Raw genomic sequence first — 20,571 nt, forward strand, 5'->3', positions numbered from 1 at the left:
TCCAAGGATTCAAAAATAAAATGCTTAAAAAAAAAAAAATGTTCGGCAGGGTGCCTCGCATCTAGCTAGCCCTAATATATTTCAGGCAAGACGATTACTGTTTCTGATTCTGCCAATTTCTATCGGTGCGACACTGAGACAATGAGATCATAGCCTCAGAAATCAGAAAGTTGCAGGTTCTAAAGCTGCCACCTTCCGAGGGAACGACTTTATCTCTGAACCTTGGGTTCTCACCCATGAAACGAGCATACCCCATAGATTTATTACTGGGGTTGTATAAAATGCCTAGGTTACAAAGAACGCCTAGGTAAATAAATGCCTGTGCACAGTAGGTGCACACGTATAAGAGGGACTGGGGTACCTCCTTCCCTCCTCCCTTAGCTCAGGTCGCTTGTCCATCCATTCAACAAACGTGCACTGAATACCAACTATGCACCACGCCCTGTGGACCTCGCATTAGCAAAGCAGGAGCGAACCACGCCAGAGAAGAGGTGCAGGTAACTCACTCCCAGAACTTTCTTTTGGAGCTAAAAAATCATCGGTAGAGGGTTAATCTAGCTTCTTTCCAGTTTTTCCTCTTTGAAGCCTCCAACTTCCATTAAGAGCCAACAGAAGAGCCACCAAGCTAGAGAAGGAGGCTGACGAGCCAAGCGGAACACCTTCCCACCCCCCCCCACCCCGAAGCAGGCGCCAGTTACAGTCTCTTCACTCTGCCCACCCAGAACAGCAGGCAGGGGAGAGCCTCCCTTTCCAGGCGGCCCCCACACAAACTCTGCCACCAAGAAATATCCATCTCCTTTCTCCTCCCTGCTCACGTGCCAACTAGCTCCAAGGTGTTACCTTTGTGCGACAAGATGTTCCCCCGGAAGTTCAAAGTTATCTTCTCTTGTTTGTGGGTGTCAAATGCCCAGAAGAGGTTCACCACATAGCCATTCACCTGCCGAGAATGAAGAAACAGGTTAGAGGAACAGTACACAGTCGAGGGAGCACAGCAAACGCAAAAGGCACCCCTTGACGATGGCTGCTTTCGGCATCTCCTTTCTTACAGCAGACAGGTTGTTTCTTTTGATCTTTAGGCTGGTTCCAAGTGTGCAATCACTGAATATTTAGTTACCTGGCCCCTAGTTCTAAAACCAGGGGCGCCTGGGTGTCGCAGTCGGTTAAGCATAAGACTTCAACGCAGGTCACGATCTCATGGTTCGTGAGTTCGAGCCCCACGTCGGGCCCTGTGCTGACGGCTCGGAGCCTGGAGCTTGCATGGGATTCTGTGTCTCCCTCTCTCTCTTCTCCTGCCCTGCTCACACTCTGTGTGTGTGTGTGTGTGTGTGTGTCTCTCTCTCTCAAAATTAGATAAACATTAAAAAAAAAAAAAAAAAGAGGGGGGGGTGGGTGCCTGGGTGGCTGGGTCGGTAGAATGTCCGACTTTGGCTCAGGTCAGGATCTCACGGTGAGTTCCAGCCCCGCATCGGGCTCTGTGCTGACGGCTCGGAGCCTGGAGCCTGCTTCAGATTCTGTGTCTCCCTCTCTCTCTGCCTCTCCCTGGCTCGGGCTCTGTCTCTCTCTCAAAAATGAATAAACATTTTAAAAAAAAATCCCCCCCCAAAAAAATTTAAAAACAAACAGTAGACTATGTAGAATATAAAATATGGGCTTGATGAAATCAAAAACACTGTAGCAGAATAAAAGGACAAGAGCCAGTTCACAAAGGCAGAAAGAGGAAAAACTTTAAAGATAATTACGTTATGGTAATTAAGGATAAATCTCAGCTCAGGCGATCCTTGCAGTCAAGGCCAAGAGGTCGCTACAAAAGGGGCTCCCTTTGAGCTCTTCTTGTCTAACAGGAGCAAACCTATCCATGTATCAGGAAAGCCTACCTTTTCGAAGTCCTGAGCTCATAAAGGAATTTGATCTAAAGACCTTTAAATATGGGACACCAGCCAAAAAAACACGTGCAAGACCAAAAACTGTGATACAGACAGGGTTTATATAAAGGCCATTTCTTACACCAATGGTCTCTGAAGCCAAGGGCATGTGCCCCCAAACTGCAGTCCCGTAATTGGCACAAGGGGCTCTGAAGGCTGTTTGTCCCACCACCGCTCCACGGACAGGGAGGGAAACGAGGCAAAACAGACAAGAACGCTACGGAAGGTGGACCTCAGCTTGGAAAACCACAGGCAGGCAGAGAACCCCGGTGGAGCCGGCTTTGCAGACAGGCCTCGCAGAGCGGACGGGGGCGCTGGAAGGGGAGGGGGCGCGGTGGCTACAAGGGGGCATGTTTCTAAGGCATCCGACTCTCTCTTCCCCTGTGGGAACCTCTGCATTAGTGCTTAGCACCAGGAAATCCAATAAAGCTGAAAATTACAGGGCATACATATTCTGTTAACACCAACTCTTTATTTGCATTGTAGCTGTGAACCATTTAATTATACGGTTTAAAAAAAAAAAAAAAAAGGAAAAAAAGGCACCGGGCTGAGGCAGAACAATTACGTGCAAAGACTCACGTTGTTCTTCGTCGGGGGAAGGAACCGACCTGGCTGTGGTATTTTGGGTTTACTGGATCGAATCCCTCGCTTTTCTTCATCTCATTTGGCCCATGCGGCACCAGCTCCATACAAAGGAGAGCCCCACCCGCCGCTGTTTGGAAATTCCAACGTTACCTTGACGTCACTATCCATGGTCAGGGTGAAGCTTAGAGAATTCTCACTGTAGCTGTCAATGCGGATATCTGGTGGTGGGATCACTGAAAACAAAAAGGAATTCAAAAAGAGAAAGCACGTGACGAAAAGTGAGGAAGGCAGGGCCGAACAGTTTTCAACTCAACAGACAAAGCGATCTTTTTAGTTGGGGAAGAAAGGGCATTTCTTGGGCTGCTTTCACTTGTCTCTTTTACCGCTGTCGTCCTGCAGCTGAGGTTGGGTCCACAGTTGCCCGGCGAACACGTAACCCTCTCGGCTCAGCCCGCTCTCCTGGCAATCAGGTGGAGCAGAAAAGTTCCACTGTGTAAATGCCCCCAAACAGCCCAGCGGCGGCCTGGTTCTGAAACGTGCGGGGATCACAGAAAGCTCCACCTTTATTGGCACTGAGGAGGTCTCAGCGGCCTCTTCAAAAGTTGAGAGCAGGCCAGATCGTAAGGCAGAAGTTGTAAATGCACGTGTGGCAAGATGCAAACCACGTGGCCTCTGGAGTCTGGCAAACCCGAGTTCAAGTTCCCGTTTTAGACGCTTAACGACTGTGTAACCGGAGGCAACTTACTTCCCTTCATACTAATGTTAACTCAACCAATGTGCCTTTTCTTTCCGTGTCCAGTAAAGTCCCGCCTCGGACAGAGGAAGGAACTAGTAAGTCACTGGCATTCTCAAAAAGGCCAGAGCCCAAGCTGAGAACTGGGGGCAGGGAGGGGTGTGTGTGAAAAGAAAGTGGCAGAGGGAAAAGAGCCCTCTCGGTGCAAGTGATGAGCACGGCGCTTGACGTTCAGAAGGCCCGTCCACAAGATGGCGGATGGTGCTCTGCCAGCCACAATCCAAAGGGCTTAGTGGGATAACTATTATCAGAAGACAGTATTTAAAATTTTTTTTTTAACGTTTATTTATTTTTTGGGACAGAGAGAGACAGAGCATGAATGGGGGAGGGGCAGAGAGAGAGGAAGACACAGAATCGGAAGCAGGCTCCGGGCTCTGAGCCATCAGCCCAGAGCCCGACGCGGGGCTCGAACTTGCGGACCACGAGATCGTGACCTGAGCCGAAGTCGGACGCCCAACCGACTGAGCCACCCAGGCGCCCCCAGAAGACAGTATTTAAATGACAACTTGTATACTTGACTTTTTAGCACATGCGCCTCTGATACAGGCAAGGCAAGAGACACCTGAAGGAGAGGATAAGATTTGGTGGTAAAAGAGACGTACCAAAATCTGGAGGAGTCCCTCCAGATGATCAACCATGCAATGAGAGTCAGCATGAGGAAGAAAAAAGGATAGCAGGGCAGGAAGAAGAAAAGATAGGAGTTTCAGGCCGCCGACTCAGAGCAAAATAGTGTGGGTGCTGCTGTAAAGTCAACCTGAATTATAGTCGTGGTCACTGGGGATAGGTCACAGTCCTTTCCGAAGCCCAGTTTCTTTAAGCTACAAAATGAGCTAGGAATACTTACAGGATCAGTAAGTTTTAAGGGAGATCAATTCATGTAAAAAGGAAGCAAGGTGCTTGGTACACAAGAAGTATACAATGTACTCAATCTCATGGACTCAATGAGAAACACTGTTGTTATTAACCCACCACATCCCATGATGAACGTGGTGCTTCTGGCTGACGCCACTGCGTCTGTCCTATGTGTTACATCACGAGGACACAGGATCACGGACCGAACGCAACACATACTTTCTGATTCAGCACAGCGTGACCTCCTGCACGTGCCTGAACCAAAACCTGTTATGAGCTGAGGCTCACCAACAAAATCACACAAAAGAGGTTTAAGACACTTTCCAAAGCAGGTGTGATTTGCGCTGAGAGAATTCAAGGCACATGTTTTATTGCTGACCTTCCAGGGTCCCTTCTTTTTGATACGTACGGCCAGCATGCCTTGATGGGTTTTGGAGAGGGAAATGACAACACAGCAAAAACCCTAGGGGAGTGTGAACTCAGTCCATTTTTTTCTAATTACCCAAGAGCACCCTGCTACAGAATGGCTGGCTTCACTAAGTTTGCCTTCCTCTTGCCCTGATCTCAATGAGCCCCAATTTTAAAGGCAACCAGATAGTGACTCTCCATAAACCACAGCCTGTTTCTCACTGGCGCAGGCTCAGGTTAAAGCCCCCCAGTCATGTCCCATAGGACGCTTCTGTCCAGAAACGAAAGCCGCGAGTGCCAAGGCTAAGATCAGGAAACCGCCGAGGAACATGAGGCTGTAATCCACCTCCCCCAAGTATGCCAGAAGCCTTCATTTTAATCGCTTTAATTCATTCCTTCCTCAATTATTTCATTGGCTCGCCCTCAACACCAGTGACACGAGGGCGGAGGAAACCAAGCCGGGCCCCCCTGCCCTCGCGAGGACACGTGCAAGCGGGACAGGGCAGCGGGAGTACGCGTCTCGGCCCAAGGGGAGCAGAGCAGCCCAGCGGCTAAAGGCACAGGCTTTGGAGCCAGGAGGATCAGGGTCTGCTCCCAGCTCTCTGCGATTTACTGACCGCGTGGGAGATGACTTCGCTTCTTTCTACTTCCTTATCTGTTCTTACATCCGTGACATGGGCTGATATATGCCGAGCAGCAGGTGCTCCCGAGTACCTGGCTCTTGGCGGGCAGTCAGCTATCACTAGGGTCAACTCTGGTGCTAGGAACTACCACCTACACACGGTTTGTCAGTGCCGCTGGGGAAGACACAAGGGTCAGCCTGGGGATCTTACAAACACCATAAATGGACACGGACAAAATCCTCTGTACCCTTGGCGAGAAGGAAGGAGTCCTTTGATTTTGGATACTGTGCATGAGTATAAGAGCTGGGCGCGACGGCCTTCAGAAATCCCTCTTGTACGTCTGCATCCTTAGAGATGCTCGGCTCAGGGGTAGGAGGACATTCAACAGGCACCCGAAGAAACTTTGTAGCTAAGGCAGTATGGAAACACCTGGAAATGTGTGCATGTTGGGCAGAAGGAGGATGCGTGAAGATTTCTCATCTACGCTTCTCCGTTTCCCAGTCATACTGTAAGTTATTTCCGAAGGGTTTCTCTCTCCTCTGAATCTGCGAACGCTGGAATCATTTACCTTTGCCTTTGACGGTGGTAATGGATTTAGAATCGCTCCAGTTTCCTACTCCACGGCTAGTCACCGCAGCCACCTTTTCAAATCAGAGTGTGAATTAGTAGAAGATAAAGGCAGTACACCATACAGCGAGGGTCCCCAGTGAGCTACGGGGCTGAGACGCTGGCAATGAGGGTGGCAAACATTCTACACAGAGGGATCCGGGACACTCAGAGGCCCCAGCATCTGAAACAAGGGGCTAATAAGAGGAAGCTGGGCAAAGGGGGTCGTGACAGTGCAGACATGATGGCATTCGTGTGGACTGATGGACGTCAAGGGCAGGGGTTGGGGGGGTGCGTGTGCGCGTGGAGGCGTGGGGCCGTTCAGACACACAAATGAAAAAGGGTAATGGGGAAATGATCAGGGTCATGGAGTCGGTGTGCGCCCTTAAGGGTCCCAACAAACATGTTCTGCACAAAATCTCTCTCTTTTCTGCTAAAGGTATTAATAACATATTGCTTAAGATCCCTACGATATTGGCTTGTAAATGCCAGTGACCATAGCTCTGTACCACCCTGCAGCCAAGGATCAGCAGAAAGGTGGTAAGCGTAGACGTACGGGAGCTGAAACGCGAGCAGAAAATCGGGGTGAAAAGCAGGTAAAGCTGCATTTACCATAAATTCTTGGTTATCTGAGGGAAGTCTGATTTCAAGTTCTCTGTGGCACTGATTTAAGAGACTGAAAAAAATGATGCCTCCCCCCACCCCCCCCGCCCCCCCCCCCCCCCCCCCCCCCCCAGCAAAGGGCTGGGTTTTTAGCAGACTATTTGTAAGTCGTTCATAAAGGCATGCTCTAAGGCCGCCTGGATGGCTGAAACGGGTGCTAACACTCACTCGGACGGTGTACGGAGTGTTAACCAGTAAATTCTTTATTTCCGTGAAGTTACTGGTAGCCCTCTGGGACGCCCACATCCTGGAAGCATTCCTGCTGTATTCCACCTGAAGCGAGAAGAAACAATTATCAGCAGGGTACCCAATGGTCTGGGACGTCCTGATACCTGACGAGGAGGCAGGAGGAGAGAGGGAGGTGATATGTAAAATCCTCTAACAGGTGGACCACTATTTACCAGGCTACCCCAAATCAAGTGCTCGGCACACAGAACACCCTGCTGTGCTGGCAGACCCAGAATCTCCTGTTCACACAGTCGCACGTGAAGATGCTTACAATGTACTCTCGAATGAGGCCATGCGTGTGGGCGGGAGGAATCCAGTGGGCCACAATCACGCCTTCCTCTTCCCTGTGGAGCGACAGCTGGAGATTGCGAGGGGCGTCTGGCACTAGAAGAGAGTCAAGGTAGGGTTAAAGCCCATCTGCGTGTTGGGTAAATGGGAGGAACTTCCCTGAGACTGACCACAAAGACCGGAAAGAATCTAGAGCCAGCACTGGCAAGAAGCCACCAGGAAAGGCCGTGAGCTTGGCCTTGGCATCGACAAACCTTTCCTCTCGTCTGGAATGTGAGGTGTGCTGTCCACACGTGAGATCACGGCTTCGTTGGTTGTGATGTAGGTGTGAGGCTCACAAGGGCTGCAGGACAGAATCACCTGCAGGCACTGGGCGTTCAATGCTGAGATCTTAACCGCCAAGCACAGCACCTGCTGCCTCGACTTCTCGTACAACCCTCGTACCACAGGCATGACCACAGAGGAGTAAGACTTTCTAACGGCGCAGAACTTCTGTACCCGAATGAATGGGATCACCCTCAAAGCAAGCTCTTTAACTACTTTCCTTTAATTACACGGGCACAGCCGAGACATTTCTGGATCTTCTCTCTTGTGACTGCCTTCAAGAGCTGGGTGAGACGCCGCCATACGTGAAAACCAGCTACGATACCTTCTGGGCAAACTTCATTCTGACTGCAGCGTACTTATCCATGTGGATGAGCCACAAATGTTGAATATTATGGGCCCTCCCATCCCCCCTTACACACCCACACACAGGCGGAAGATACTATCCGCAAACCAGAGGGACAGAGGCCTCAGAAGGAAAATCCCTGCCAGTACCTTGATCTCGGACTCCCAGCCTCTAGAACTGTGAGAAAATAAATTTCTGTCGTGTAAGCCACCCAGTCCACATCACTCTGTTATAGCAGCCCCAGCAAACCGATGCGGTGAGCATTCATCAACAATTGGTGGCTGGCAAGCCCTCCAAGGGCAGGACTGTGTCTCATTCACCCGAAGCTCCCGTATCTAACCTAACACCTGAGCCATACTAGGTGCTCAGCTAATTATCTGTGGAAAGAAAATCAACGAATGGGGTATTTCAAAGATCGCTCCGGGGCGCCAAGAACTTAGCCAAGATCCTCCTTAGCAGTACCATACTGCTGCCTGAGCCTCCGTTTTGTTTGGCCAAGCAGCCTGCAGGCGTCTTCCACTGACACCAGCCCCTCACGCAAGCGTGTGCCCCAGAAAGCAGCCTGCAGAGCCACAAGCAAATCTGAGCTCCTGACACGACTGATCAACGTGTGATCAACGGTCTCCCTTGCCTCCCCGGACCTTCCCCTGGTGTGCTCCACAGAGCTTTACCCCCTGTTTTTGGCTTGACTTGACCAATGCGGCCTCAGCACAGGAACCCCAATGTACTGCACCCGGGAGCCCTAAAAAGGGCATGTGCCCAGGACCCACCACTCTCTCTGCCTGCACCCTGCCTTCCCCTGCCCATGTGGCCCCTCGGGTGTGCTGTGGCTCTTCCTGGGGAACCTGCGAATGATAAACCTCTCTGTTTCGATTTTCCTTTGTGGTCTTCTGTGGACCGTCCGGCACCCCAGGGGCTCTACTGAACAAACGTTAATTTAACAAAGTCATAACACACACACGCACTTCCTTGCTTTCTGTAGGCTCATCTCCTAGCTGCCCCGCCCTAGTGCTGGAATCAACGGATTCTTCAAGGAGCCCTCCTTGAAGGTCTTCCTTTTTTGAAGAATGGCACAGAAACCCAGGTCTTACTGACAGGTGCGCTCACTGCTACTGTGGAGTCCTCTCTCCGTCTGGGCCTTCTCAGCTGACAAAGCGTGCAAATACACGCGTGTACACCAAGATACGCCTAGATACGCCTATCTGAATCTATTTCACATGTCGGCATCTGCACGGACACGAAGACCAGCGTGAGTTCACAGTGATGTCTCCAACCGTAATCTAAATGTCAGCACGGGCACTGGCAAATGAGACGTTCACAAAACCTTGGGAAAGAGGATCACTGGAATACACGCACAGTCACCCAGTGTCAGCCACCGTGAGAGGGGAAGAAGCAGGGAACCCTCTAGGACACGTGAGTTTCGGGAAATTTCTTTACCACTTAGCCTCAATAGTCTTGGCGTGCCTCATGGTTTCACAATGATCTCACAATCCCGAGTACCGGGAAATACCTGGAGACGGAAGGTAGGGACGGGAACAAGATAAGAAATGCAAAGGAGGCAACGGTGGGCACAATCTGAAATTAACTTCTTAGGGTAGAAAAACATTACGTGACGTGATAAGGAGAATACCTACATGGTCAACCACTCGGGTGGGACCATAAACTTTCGCCACAAATCTTCTGCATGTGTGAGGCACACGTAATTATGTTCCCACGTTGCCAAGCGTCCTTGAGAAACTCTGAAAACCCCACCTAAGGGCTTGTGCGCTCCATAAAAATTAACTGTGACACTCACATCCTTCCGGCGTCCTCAGAGTCACAAAGTCGTTGGTGTTGTGCACCTTGCTCAGGCACTGCACTTGGACTTTAACCTGATACGTGGTATCTGGCTTCAAGACTTTCAATATCATGCTTGTTTTATTGCTGTGGGTCTCCACAGTCTTCCATATGCCCTCTCCAACCACCCTGGCCAAAAGAATAAAGATACCGTCAGGTCAAAGCAGCATGGGGTTGCTGGGATGCCTGCCTCAGCGGGCGGGGAGCCACGCCGTGCTCGCCACGAGGGTTTACAGCACATCCAGTGGTGGTAAGGACACGGTTTTCTTCTTCCGAGGCAAAGACGGGACCCACCTGTAGTAGACGTTGTAGACGCAAGAAGCGGAGGGCATTTTCTTGGGCCGTATCCAGGTCAAAGTTACATTCCCAGAGAAGTCAGCTGTCCACTGGAGATTCTGTACTTTGTATACAGTTAGTTCATCTAGAGAGATGGAGAAGAAGGGATGGAAAGTGGTATCCTTGGATTCCAAAGGACCCAAGAGGTCCTTTGACTTTTAGGCAGACCTGTCATGATCCACGTTGTCAAGCCACTGTCATCATCTTAAGACATTCCAGAAAAAGAGTTCAAACCTTCCTACACAACCTCTCTCGGGGTCTCCTAAATATCCGGTCACAAAATTTTCATTAGATTTCACCTCCTTGTCTGCACTGAGGTAAGCTGTTTCTCAACAGAAAATACTGCAGGTCCAGGGACAATGTCATAGCACGATCCATTGCTGCTACAGTAGACTGAATGTTTGTGTCCCCCCCCCCCAAAATTCATATGCTGAAAATCAATCCCCAACATAATGGTATTAAGAAATGGGGCTTTTGGGAGGTGTTCAGGCCATAAGGATGGAGTCCTCGTGAATGAGATTAGTATCCTCATAAAAGCGACCCCAGAGAGCTCCCTCACCCCTTTCCCTGTGAGAGGGCACACAGAAGGCGGCCATCTATGATCCAGGAAATGAGCCCTCACCAGACACGGAATCTTCGGGTGCTCTGATCTTGGGCTTCCCGCCTCCAGAGCTATGAGGAGGAAGTTTCTGTTGCTTATAAGCCATTCGGTCTGTGGTGTTCTGTTACGGCAGCCCAAAAGGACTAGGACGATTTCTAGACACGTTCTACACAGGAGGACTGAGCTCACCCCACCGCAAAGCCTGAGGCTCTGGGAGCATGGTGCACCCACATGAGGTGGGACGTCCACAGAAAACAAATCCGAGACCAGTGTTTCCCTCACGGGGATGAGTTCAAACTACCACAGAGGCAGGACAAGCCTCACTTGACCGGGTGCTCCAAAACTGGGCAAAAAGCGGTTTCCTCTTCAGACTGAGGAGGCTCCCAAGGGTTCCCGCTGGAGTGGGAGAGGGGAGAGCTGAGGCTGAGCCCAGGGCCCGAGGGGTGGCACTCACCGCTGCAGGCCCTCTCGTCACTCTCGTCTGAGCAGTCCAGGAAGCCGTCACAGCGCTCGGAGAGCACGATGCAGGCCTCACCGTCCTCACACTTGAACTCCATGCTCATACAGGTCAAGGTGCTGTGTGTGGCTGCAACACAGGGGAGGGCTACGTTATGGTAACGGTTTGTCGTGTTTAGGAAAAGGGATCTGCATTCTCCGAACTAATCAGCTTCTGATTCAAAATACGCCTCTGGGGGCACCTGGGTGGCTCAGTCGGCTAAGCGTCCGACTTCGGCTCAGGTCATGATCTCACAGTGTGTGGGTTTGAGCCCCGCGTCAGGCTCTGTGCTGACAGCTACGAGCCGGGAGGCTGCTTCCGATTCTGTCTCTCTCTCCATCCCTCCCCTGCTCGCTCCCTCTCTCTTTTTCTTTCTCTCTCAAAAATAAATGAACGTTCAAAAAAATTAATAAAAAAATACGCCTCCAGGATGAGGAGTGGTAACCCTCCCACAATGGGACCGTGATGCTTCTTTGACGGTAACTGCTGGACCCTGCCTTCAGGAAGAGCAAAAGCTTTGAAGTCAAGTGATCTAGAGTGCATGCAGTCATTTACAAGCTCCACAGCGATTCACCAGAATTGGCTTGAATACTTCTGTTCCAGAACAAGGACAAGTAATCCCGTTTTCTACCTGCAACACCGCATCGACCTGTGACAACCACACCTTGAGACGGAGGTAGAAAGAACGGATAATGTGCTCACGAGAGAACCAGGATGGCAACGGGAATGGATAAGGGATCGACAGAGATGTTGCTAGAGATGAAGAGATCCAGGGGTTGAGGCAGGGTAGAATGTCATAACAACCATCCTCAACTGGCGAATTAAAAATGGCATGTCTCTAGTGTGGAAGTATAGACTGCAATTAGCTACGCTTTTAAAAGAGCTCTCTACTAGAGGAATTCGCGATGAAAGAAAGGAAATGTGAGGTTTTTACCAACTATAATCCCCCTTCTCCTGGAAAACCACTGTATTATGAGCTCTGTTACATGCTGAGTAGAAACTGGTTTGCTTTGGGAAGTTGCAAGGGGGGCTTGGTTACAAATAAAACTGCATTAGAGCATTTAGAAAATGTTTGAGACCCACTAGTATAAGAAACTCAAGATGGAATTCATCCTTCCATCTATCCATCCACCTACCCACCCACCATCTATCTACTCAACATCCATCCATCCACCCACCCACCCGCCCATCTAGACACCCATCTATCCACCTACACACCCACCCATCTACCCATCTACCCCTCCATTTATCCCTCTACCCAACCATCTACCCATCCAGTGAATATTCACGGAGGGCTACCAAGAATCAGGCACCGTTCCAGATGCTAAGACTACGGTGATGTGTAAAACAAAGGACCTAACCTCATAGAGCTTACTTTCTATTAAGAGGAACAGCAAACAACTCTGGTATTTTAGATAGTGATTAACAACTACAAAGAAACATAAAGAGAAGAATAATAACAGAACGCTGGGCAGGGGTCATTTCATATAGAACGGTCAGGGAGAAACCCTGTGAAAGGCGTTGTTTTAAGAGACTGCCAAGATCCCCAACACAGAATTATCCCACGTGGAAAAATATAATCAAACAACAGCTTATTAAACATGTCTCAACATTGTTAAAGTGGCAAAATGTAGGTTTTAGAAACTGAGAATCTAGTTGCTATTAATCTGTGAAGATTCCTAAACTGATAACAAATGATTAACAAGCACTTAGAACAGAATGCAGTGGCCTTCAGGGACCAGCTTTTCTGAGAAGAATCATGCCATACTAATCTCATTTCCTTTTTTTTTTTTTTTTTTAAGCTTATTTGTTTTGAGAGAGAGAGAGTGAGCATGAGCAGAGGAGGGGCAGAGACAGAGGGAAAGAGAGAATCTCAAGCAGGTCCTGTAACACCAGCCCAGAGCCTTGATGCAGGGCTCCAACCCACGAACCATGAGATCATGACCTGAGCTGAAACCAACCATCTCAGATGCTTAACTGACTGAGCCACCCAGGCACTCCTCCTTTCCTTTTTTGATAGGGTTCTCGGATGAATGGATTGGGGAGAATTGGAGACGAAGCACATTTTTATTTTAAGGCTCTTAACTAGGCAACATCCTTATGAATAAGGCCAATTTGGAACAGGTTAAATAAACTTATTTAAAGAATACCAACGAGGGGATGCCTGGGTGGCTCAGTTGGTTGAGTGTCCAACTCTTGATTTTGGCTCAGGTCACGAGCTCACCATTCATGGGATTGAGCCCTGTGTTGGGCCCTGTGCTGCCAGCGCAGAGCCTGCTCGAAATTCTCTCTCTCCCTTTCTCTCTACCCTTCCAACCCCCTCCCCGACTTGCGTCAGCACTCTCTTTCTCTCAAAATAAATAAATAAACTTAAAAAGAAAAAAAAAAAGAATACCAATCAATGAGTTAATCTCACCCAGGAGGAAGGTCCTATTGCACTTCTCTGTTGATTATTTTCAACGTTCATCTTACCGTGTGGCTGTTTCATTTGGGCCGAAACGCTCCTGCTATCATTTGGGGGAGTGTGGGATTAATCTGCCCTGTTCTTTTCATGTCCCAAAGGCCCATCTGCATTTTACACTATTCCCTATTTAGCGTCTCCCTCTGAGACTACTCACGGCAGTTGGCCTCGTCCTGGCCGTCCTGGCAATCCTGGTGGCCATCACAGCGCTTCCAGTTGGGGATACACTTCTTTGGCTGGCGGCACTCGAATTCAAATCGGTCACAGCGCCCACGCTGAGTGGGAGTAGAGGCAGCAGTGACATTTGCTGGAAGAAGAGGTTGGTTTTTTTTTTTTTTTAAATTCACTTTTCAGTACTGAGGGACCCGGTCAGCAAGAGCAACCAACTCGACGTGTTAGGAAATTTAGGAAATGACAGTGCTTTGGGAATTACGATGGGGGCCTGGAGACAAAGGTGAGCTCTGGATATGGAAGGCGGATCAACCAGACGTGGGCATCTAACTTTGAAAGGTGGATGTAGACAGAGAGTGGTAAGTGACTCAAGAGACCAGATGAGGCATACCCGAACTGGGAGAGAAGAGGGAGAAAGACAGTAAGGGAACAGACTAAAGATTCCCAAGTCCCCTGCTCCTACTAACCCCATGAGACAATCACCCCGTACGTCACTCCCACAGAAGACTGGAGGATTGTAATGTGCAGGGTAAAAAGGGCTGGTTAGGCCTAGCTAAGAGCAAGAATGCTGTACTGAAGAAAGGGGTTAAACTCACAGATTGCTGAATGCGAGGACCCTGGTCCCCTTCCTCATAAACCGTGGCAGTGACACCTTTATTCTCTAGGCAGTAGATTACTATAAAAACTCTTCTCTAGGGCAACTGACCAGCCTCGGGGACAAACCCTCAAGTAACCCCAACTCTTGTTGGGGTCAGGAGTTCCCCAACAAACAGCCCAAGCATGAAACTCAAAGCTGTGGGGAGTCTCTTGGCAGTGTTTTCATCCCCAGCCTTAAACACAAGCAAACACCCCAGGATTATGTGGGCAAAACCTTTGACATGAAAGACAGAAACCAGTGGGACCCTCTTCCCTCCTAATAAAGAAAATCTGGAGGAAACAGAGATTTTGTAAGAAGAAAACTTCAAAAAATAAATATCCTTAATATGCTCAGAATGAAAGAATATAGATTTCTGCATGAAAAAAGACAAGATGCCATGAAAAAGGAACAGTACTAGAAATTTTAAATCTCTTAAGATTAAAAACCATGATAACTGACATAGAAAACTCAGTAGTAGAGCTGAAAGATAGGGTGAGTCTTCCAGAAAACAGAAAAAGAGAGAGAGAGAGAGAGAGAGAGAGAGATAAAGAAATTTTAAAAAATAGAAAAAGAGGACCACGTCAGTAGATCTAATGCAGGAATGACATGAGTTCCCGGAAGAGAAAACAGAAAAGAAAATACCATTAATGGAATATTTCAAGGAAAACTCTCCAAACTCAAATACATAAATTTGAAGAATAAAGGAGCCTATCAGCGTCCATCCACCACTCTGGATGGAAAGGAACCTGCATCAAAGCACATCGTTGTGAGATTTCAAAACACTGGAGCCAAAGGGAATACCTTACAAGCTTCCAGAGAGTTAAAAAATGAACAAACAAACAAACATGCAACATGTAAAAGATCAAAATCAAAATGACTTTGAATTTCCCAAGAGCGGCTCAACGGCAGGGGAGACAAATTCTTAAGGAGAATTACTGACAACATAAAATTCCAAGCCCGGACCAACAATCATCAACCACATCTGAAGACAGAAGAAAAACACTGTTAGATAAGCAAGACCTCAATGATACCTCCCACGTTCCCTTTCTTGAGAACGTTCTGGAAAATGTGCTCTACCAAAGAGTGGGATTGAACGGGAAAGGGAGGGGAGGGGAGAAATCTAGGATACAGAAAATAGAAGCTCCAACATGAGAGAAGTAAAACAAGTCCTTAGGATGGAGAAAACATGTCCCACAAGGCACCTGTGGCCCAGGCATCGACAGCAACAGGCACAACAAATCCAAGCAGCAAACTCAGGGGACATACACGTTGAAGGCTATCCTCTCTGTGTCCTCGGCCACTGTGCCACCACATGCATCTGGCAAAACTACCAGAGGGTGTACTCCAACAACACAAGGGAGTAAACCGAGAAAAGCAAAACACGAGACCCAGGAAGCAGCGAATCTAAACCAGGAGAAAGGCAAAGAGAATCCCAAGGAGGGCAGTGAAGGCCCAGGGGAGGGACACACAGGGGGCCTGGAGACCCCTGGGCCCAGAGAGGGAGATCTAGGCCATTAGAAGGAAAATCGCCCAGAGAAACCCTGGGGCTGAGAAATCACTGATACGGTGATCTTGGGGAGAGTTACCCTCAGAGGTCATGAAGACAGAGAGAGCGTTAGCAAACATCACACGATAACCTGAGCTAACAAACACAACAACAAAAACCAGGTACTAACTCTGGGATATTGGGCTCATTCCATGGTTTTAAACCGGGTTTTCAAAGGGGCCTCTCCTACCCCCAGAACCACTCTGCGAAAACAGGGTGCATGAGGAAAAGCAGTAAAATATGAAGCTAGAAAGCCAGGCCAAGGCACATCACAGCACTACTGCCTGGACAGTGAGGGGGCCGCTAGAAGGTTCCAAACTGGGGAGGACAAGATCATGCATCAATATACGGCCTCTCGGAAGGTACACCGAAAACGGGAGAGACACAAAACCCCAAGACCGGTTAGGAGACCCGCAATAAAGAAACCAGATCTGAGAGCTGGAGACAACCTGAATTAAATTTGCACTGATGACGTACATGCAAAAGAAATCACAGAAGTTGAATGGAAAATCCAAATAGGAATCTGCTCACTGGATTAAGCAGAATTTGCTAGAGTCTGTTAATACCCTGCTCAGAGTTCCGATAACCAAAAGACAATTGTGAGAGAAGGAGAATCGAGACACTCACTAACCAGATAGCTGGGTCTTGGGGGCCAAGGACAGAGATTTAAAAAATATCTTTTTTTTTTTTTTTTTACAATTTGTTTTGAGAAACATTTTTGGGACACTAACTATTTGCCTATTACTGTAATAGGCAAAGTGGGGATTCCAAGCAGTATGCAGCACGATCCCCAGAAATACAAGGTCCACAGAATCGCTTGGGGAGGAAAGATTCCCACACGTGAAATGACCAGGAAGCAGCACATGACAGATCATAGTGAGGGATCAAAAGGACAATGGGTAAACGTGACACTGGAAAAGAGATCAATATCAACTATATCAATTACAGGACTCGGTGAAAGCCCCATGGTGGTGGCCTTGTGATGGAAAATGATGGTGCACTTGTTCCAAGAATCTCAAACTTTAGTGAACCTACAGGTCACATGGGGAGCTCCTGAGCTCCACACAGAAATCCTAATTCTGCATTTTTTACAAACACCCCAAGTGCGGGGCGCCTGGGTGGCTCAGTAGGTTGGGCGTCTGACTTCAGCTCAGGTCATGCTCTCACACCTCGTGAGTTCGAGCCCTGCGTTGGGCTCTGTGCTGACAGCTCAGAGCCTGGAACCTGCTTTGGGTTCTGTGTCTCCCTCTCTCTCTGTCTCTCCCCTGCCCATGCTCTGTCTCTCTCTCTATATCTCTTAAAATTCAATAAACATTTAAAAAAATTGAAAACTATATTTAAAAAAAAAAAACACCCCAAGTGATTCCCTTACAGGTGGTCTTTGTTCCATACTTTCTTTGATAAATACGGAGGGCGTATCAAGGTCTCTTTTAGCTGCAAAATCCATGCCTCCCTTTGCCGTGATGGATGGTGGGTTTCATGGGGGGTGGGGGGGGAGTAGGAGGAGGACAAGGTCAAGGAGGACAGAGGTCTCTGGTGAGGCAGAAACCCTGCTGAAACAATATCAGCAGAGAAGAAGCAGGTCTTTCCAGACAGGATGAGAAGGAGGAACCCAGCTTGGCAGAGGTGCGAAGCAATGGCAGGCAAGGAAGGGTCTTGAAAATAAGACTCAAGGACAATACATTTAATATATTGAAAAATAAAAAAAAAAATAAAATAAAAAAATAAAAAGAAAAGAAAAGAAGACTCAAGGGTTGGGATCTATCTTCGGGACAAGAGGAAACCACTGATGATGTTAAACAGTGAAGCAATGGGACGGATGAGTCTTAAAGGAGGAAAATGAGTGTTGACCTAGAAGTTTGCTAGGAAAAGGATTTGCGAAGCATGGCGGACAACTGTCTATTTTCTCATTATAAACTGAATTTGCAACAGAATCCGGTTGAGGAAAGAACACAGCACCCTTACCTCTGTCCTGCCTGCAGTTAAGGGCATGCACTAGACAGGGGGTCTCAGGGTTTACCCCCGCCTCCAGCAACATGGTTTACTGCCCACACCTTCAGAGGCCTCTCTGCGTTGGGCCACTAGATGGCAGTGCTTACCCTCCTTTAGTAGGAGGGCCTCCAGCTAGTGGGCAGGAAAGTCGGACTCTCCCCCGGAGAGTGTTAACACACACAAATATTTTCCCTGTAATTCCCATTCTAATTTCCTGTGTAGAAGGAAGCAAAGGTGGCCCAACCACAGCCAGGGTGGAAAGCAAGGTGGCTGGCCTCTTCGTGCAGGAAGATCAAAAGGCGGTTATAGGAGATGAGACACTCCAGTCACAAGTTCCACGGATCTCCCTGCTCTGGAGGTGAGCAGCAGCCTGGCCACCGAGCACAGGGTCCCAGGAGGCAGGGGAAACCGAGCCCGGCGACGCCGCGCCCAGGGCGTACCCCTGAGGCCCTGCTCCACAGAAGCAGGTGCCACAGGAGAGGGCAGGGCCGGCACTCACCAGGCGAGGGGCAGGCTTCCTCGTCTGAGCCATCTGCACAATCTCGGTACCCATCACATACCCAGCTGTCCATCACGCACGCCCCACTGCTGCAGCGGTAGTAATTGGGCAGACACGTGGAGGGCCCGGGAGTCGGGGAGGGAAGAACGTGTGAATCTGAGCAAAACACAAGCAAGCGAGAAAACCCAGAGTGTTACAGGAAGCCGTGACCTCCAACCGCACATTTCTACTGGGGCATCAGAACGGACGGCAATCTTTTCCCTTTGCTGAGGCAGATGCACCTATCCTATTGTGCTTGCTTTGGGCTAATATTCGAACGAGTTTGCTCTTACTCAATAGGGGCTCAGTGCCTTTGCAGGCTGACGGAGGGCAGGTGACTCAGAACGCACAGGGAGGGTGAGAGAGCTCATCCCACGGAGGCTGAACGCTGTTCTGGTGAAAAGTCAACTACAGCACCCCCCTGAGACCCAGTTCCGACGTGAGAACGCCAGAAGGGAAGGTAACGAGCTCGCGTTCCACACCAGTGCTTCTCAGATGTAGTGAGGCACACTCGTCACCCGCAGGCCTTGTTAAAATGCAGATTCTGACTCAAAGGCAGCCTGGGGTGGGGTCAGACACTGCATCTCTAACAAGCCCCAAGCAGATGCGGAGGCCGCATCCTGCAGCAGCCAGGCTGCAGAGCGCTTTCCGGGCCTGCAAAATACCTAGAAACCGGAGGAACCAGCCACACTGGTTTTCAAAGTGGGAGAGGACAGAAAAGAACTCAGAGAGTTATTACCCAACCCCCACCCCGGATCACTGAACCGGCCTGACAGTGAGGAGACAGAACGACGTTCTGTGCAGAAAGGTGGAAGGCAGTGTGCTGGTGACTCCTGGGCATGGGGCTGCCTCAGGACCCTTACCTCCACAGTCCTTCTCATCAGACCAGTCCTCACAGTCGTTCTCCCTGTCACACTTCCACCTGTTGGGGATGCAGTGGCCATTCTCACACTGGAACTCGAAGTAGCGGGAGCAGTTTGGGGCTTCTGTGGGGGTTTCTGGGGGAGAGGAACCACACAGTCAGTCACTAGCCCGGCACCAGGTGTGGACATAAAGGCCAAACAGATACCCAGGTCCCAGGGCAGCCTGCACAACCCTACCAGATACGGCGGGCAGCCAAAAAGATACATATCCGCAAACAGAAGCCCGTCTTCCCGGATCCCAACTCGTGCTTCGCTGAACTAGGCTTCTGTATCTTACAAATAACGCCCGACTTTTTGACACTTTACCAAAGGGATGACCTAACTAGTGACGATGCCCCAACAAGGACAAAGACTCTATTAAGTCGCAGAATCTGTTCACTTATACGTGGAACTTAAGACACACGACAGATGAACGTTGGGGAAGGGAAGGAAAAATAAGATAAAGACAGAGAGGGAGGTAAACCATAAGAGACTCTTAAATGCAGAGAACAAAACCGAGGGTCGCTGAAGGGATTGTGGGTGGGCAGATGGGCTAAATGGGTCGGGGGCATTAAGGAAGACACTTGTTGGGATGAGCACTGGGTGTCACGTGTAAGAGATGAATCACTGGGTTCTACTCCTGAAGCCAAGACTACCCTGTATGTTAACTACCTGGAATTTAAATTCAAGGAAAAAAGAAAAACCCAAAACTGTGAAATCTGTAACTTTTCCTGGGGAGAGAGAAGCGCGCTCTGAAATATTTACCATAATTCCTCTACCATATTCCTTAGACATAATGTGAACTTCCCAGCTGGGGAAAGAGAAGGAATGGGCAAAAACATTCTCCCCCCCACCACCCTGGCCCCCGACACTTCCTGGGGGGCAGGCTGCCACCTCAAGACTTGATTCCTTACATGGAGACTCGCTCGCCAGCTGGCAGGAACGAGTGCTGAGGACGGAGAAGGCAGAGCCTGCGTGGGAGTGTGCTGAGCGTGGCCCTCCTTGACCACAGGAGTCGCCATGACCCGGAGGCTAGGGACAGGAGGCTGGAGGCCCAAGATCTTACCGCAGTTGGCTTCGTCAGAGTAGTCGCCGCAATCGTCCATGCCGTCGCATTTCCAAATCAAGCTGACGCACACTCCGTTTTGGCACTGGAAACTGAACTCATCGCACACCTTGTGGAACTCAGGGTCTTGGGCTAGGTAGGGAAGAAGGTTCCAGGTTACTGCCACACCAACGAGTTCGAAGGAGTGCCCCCACTTGGAAACAAGAGGGAAGGGCAAACGTCCTCCTCCAAGAGACAGACCAGCCACCGGCCGCCTTGACAGCAAAAGCCAACCGATGGCCTCACCCCCCACCCCGCCTGCTCAGACGGTGACTGTACTCGGAAACGGGGTCTTTGAAGAGGTGACGAAGT

At 49.4% G+C, this 20,571-nt stretch overlaps 1 protein-coding gene and 1 long non-coding RNA gene across 2 annotated transcripts in view; one reads left to right on the plus strand and one right to left on the minus strand.

Moving 5' to 3' along the window:
• The window catches only part of SORL1 (sortilin related receptor 1), a 174,346-nt gene that overhangs the window by 22,437 nt on the left and 131,338 nt on the right, over window positions 1–20,571 (minus strand). Inside the window, exons 29-40 of the mRNA XM_049620870.1 lie at window positions 20,221–20,352; window positions 19,116–19,250; window positions 18,214–18,369; window positions 13,526–13,675; window positions 10,866–10,997; window positions 9,769–9,895; window positions 9,434–9,603; window positions 6,952–7,064; window positions 6,621–6,725; window positions 5,752–5,824; window positions 2,658–2,740; window positions 841–937 (exon numbers count right to left, since the gene is read on the minus strand). Coding sequence (XP_049476827.1) covers window positions 841–937; window positions 2,658–2,740; window positions 5,752–5,824; window positions 6,621–6,725; window positions 6,952–7,064; window positions 9,434–9,603; window positions 9,769–9,895; window positions 10,866–10,997; window positions 13,526–13,675; window positions 18,214–18,369; window positions 19,116–19,250; window positions 20,221–20,352 — 1,473 coding nt within the window. The remainder of the gene's footprint in view (window positions 1–840; window positions 938–2,657; window positions 2,741–5,751; window positions 5,825–6,620; window positions 6,726–6,951; window positions 7,065–9,433; window positions 9,604–9,768; window positions 9,896–10,865; window positions 10,998–13,525; window positions 13,676–18,213; window positions 18,370–19,115; window positions 19,251–20,220; window positions 20,353–20,571) is intronic.
• On the plus strand, window positions 13,673–14,722 carry LOC125915251 (uncharacterized). The gene is made up of 2 exons (XR_007455613.1): window positions 13,673–13,884; window positions 14,053–14,722. It is a non-coding gene; the product is annotated as an uncharacterized LOC125915251 (long non-coding RNA).

This window comes from Panthera uncia, chromosome D1 (genome assembly GCF_023721935.1).
Source record: "Panthera uncia isolate 11264 chromosome D1, Puncia_PCG_1.0, whole genome shotgun sequence".
Taxonomy (NCBI): domain Eukaryota; kingdom Metazoa; phylum Chordata; class Mammalia; order Carnivora; family Felidae; genus Panthera; species Panthera uncia.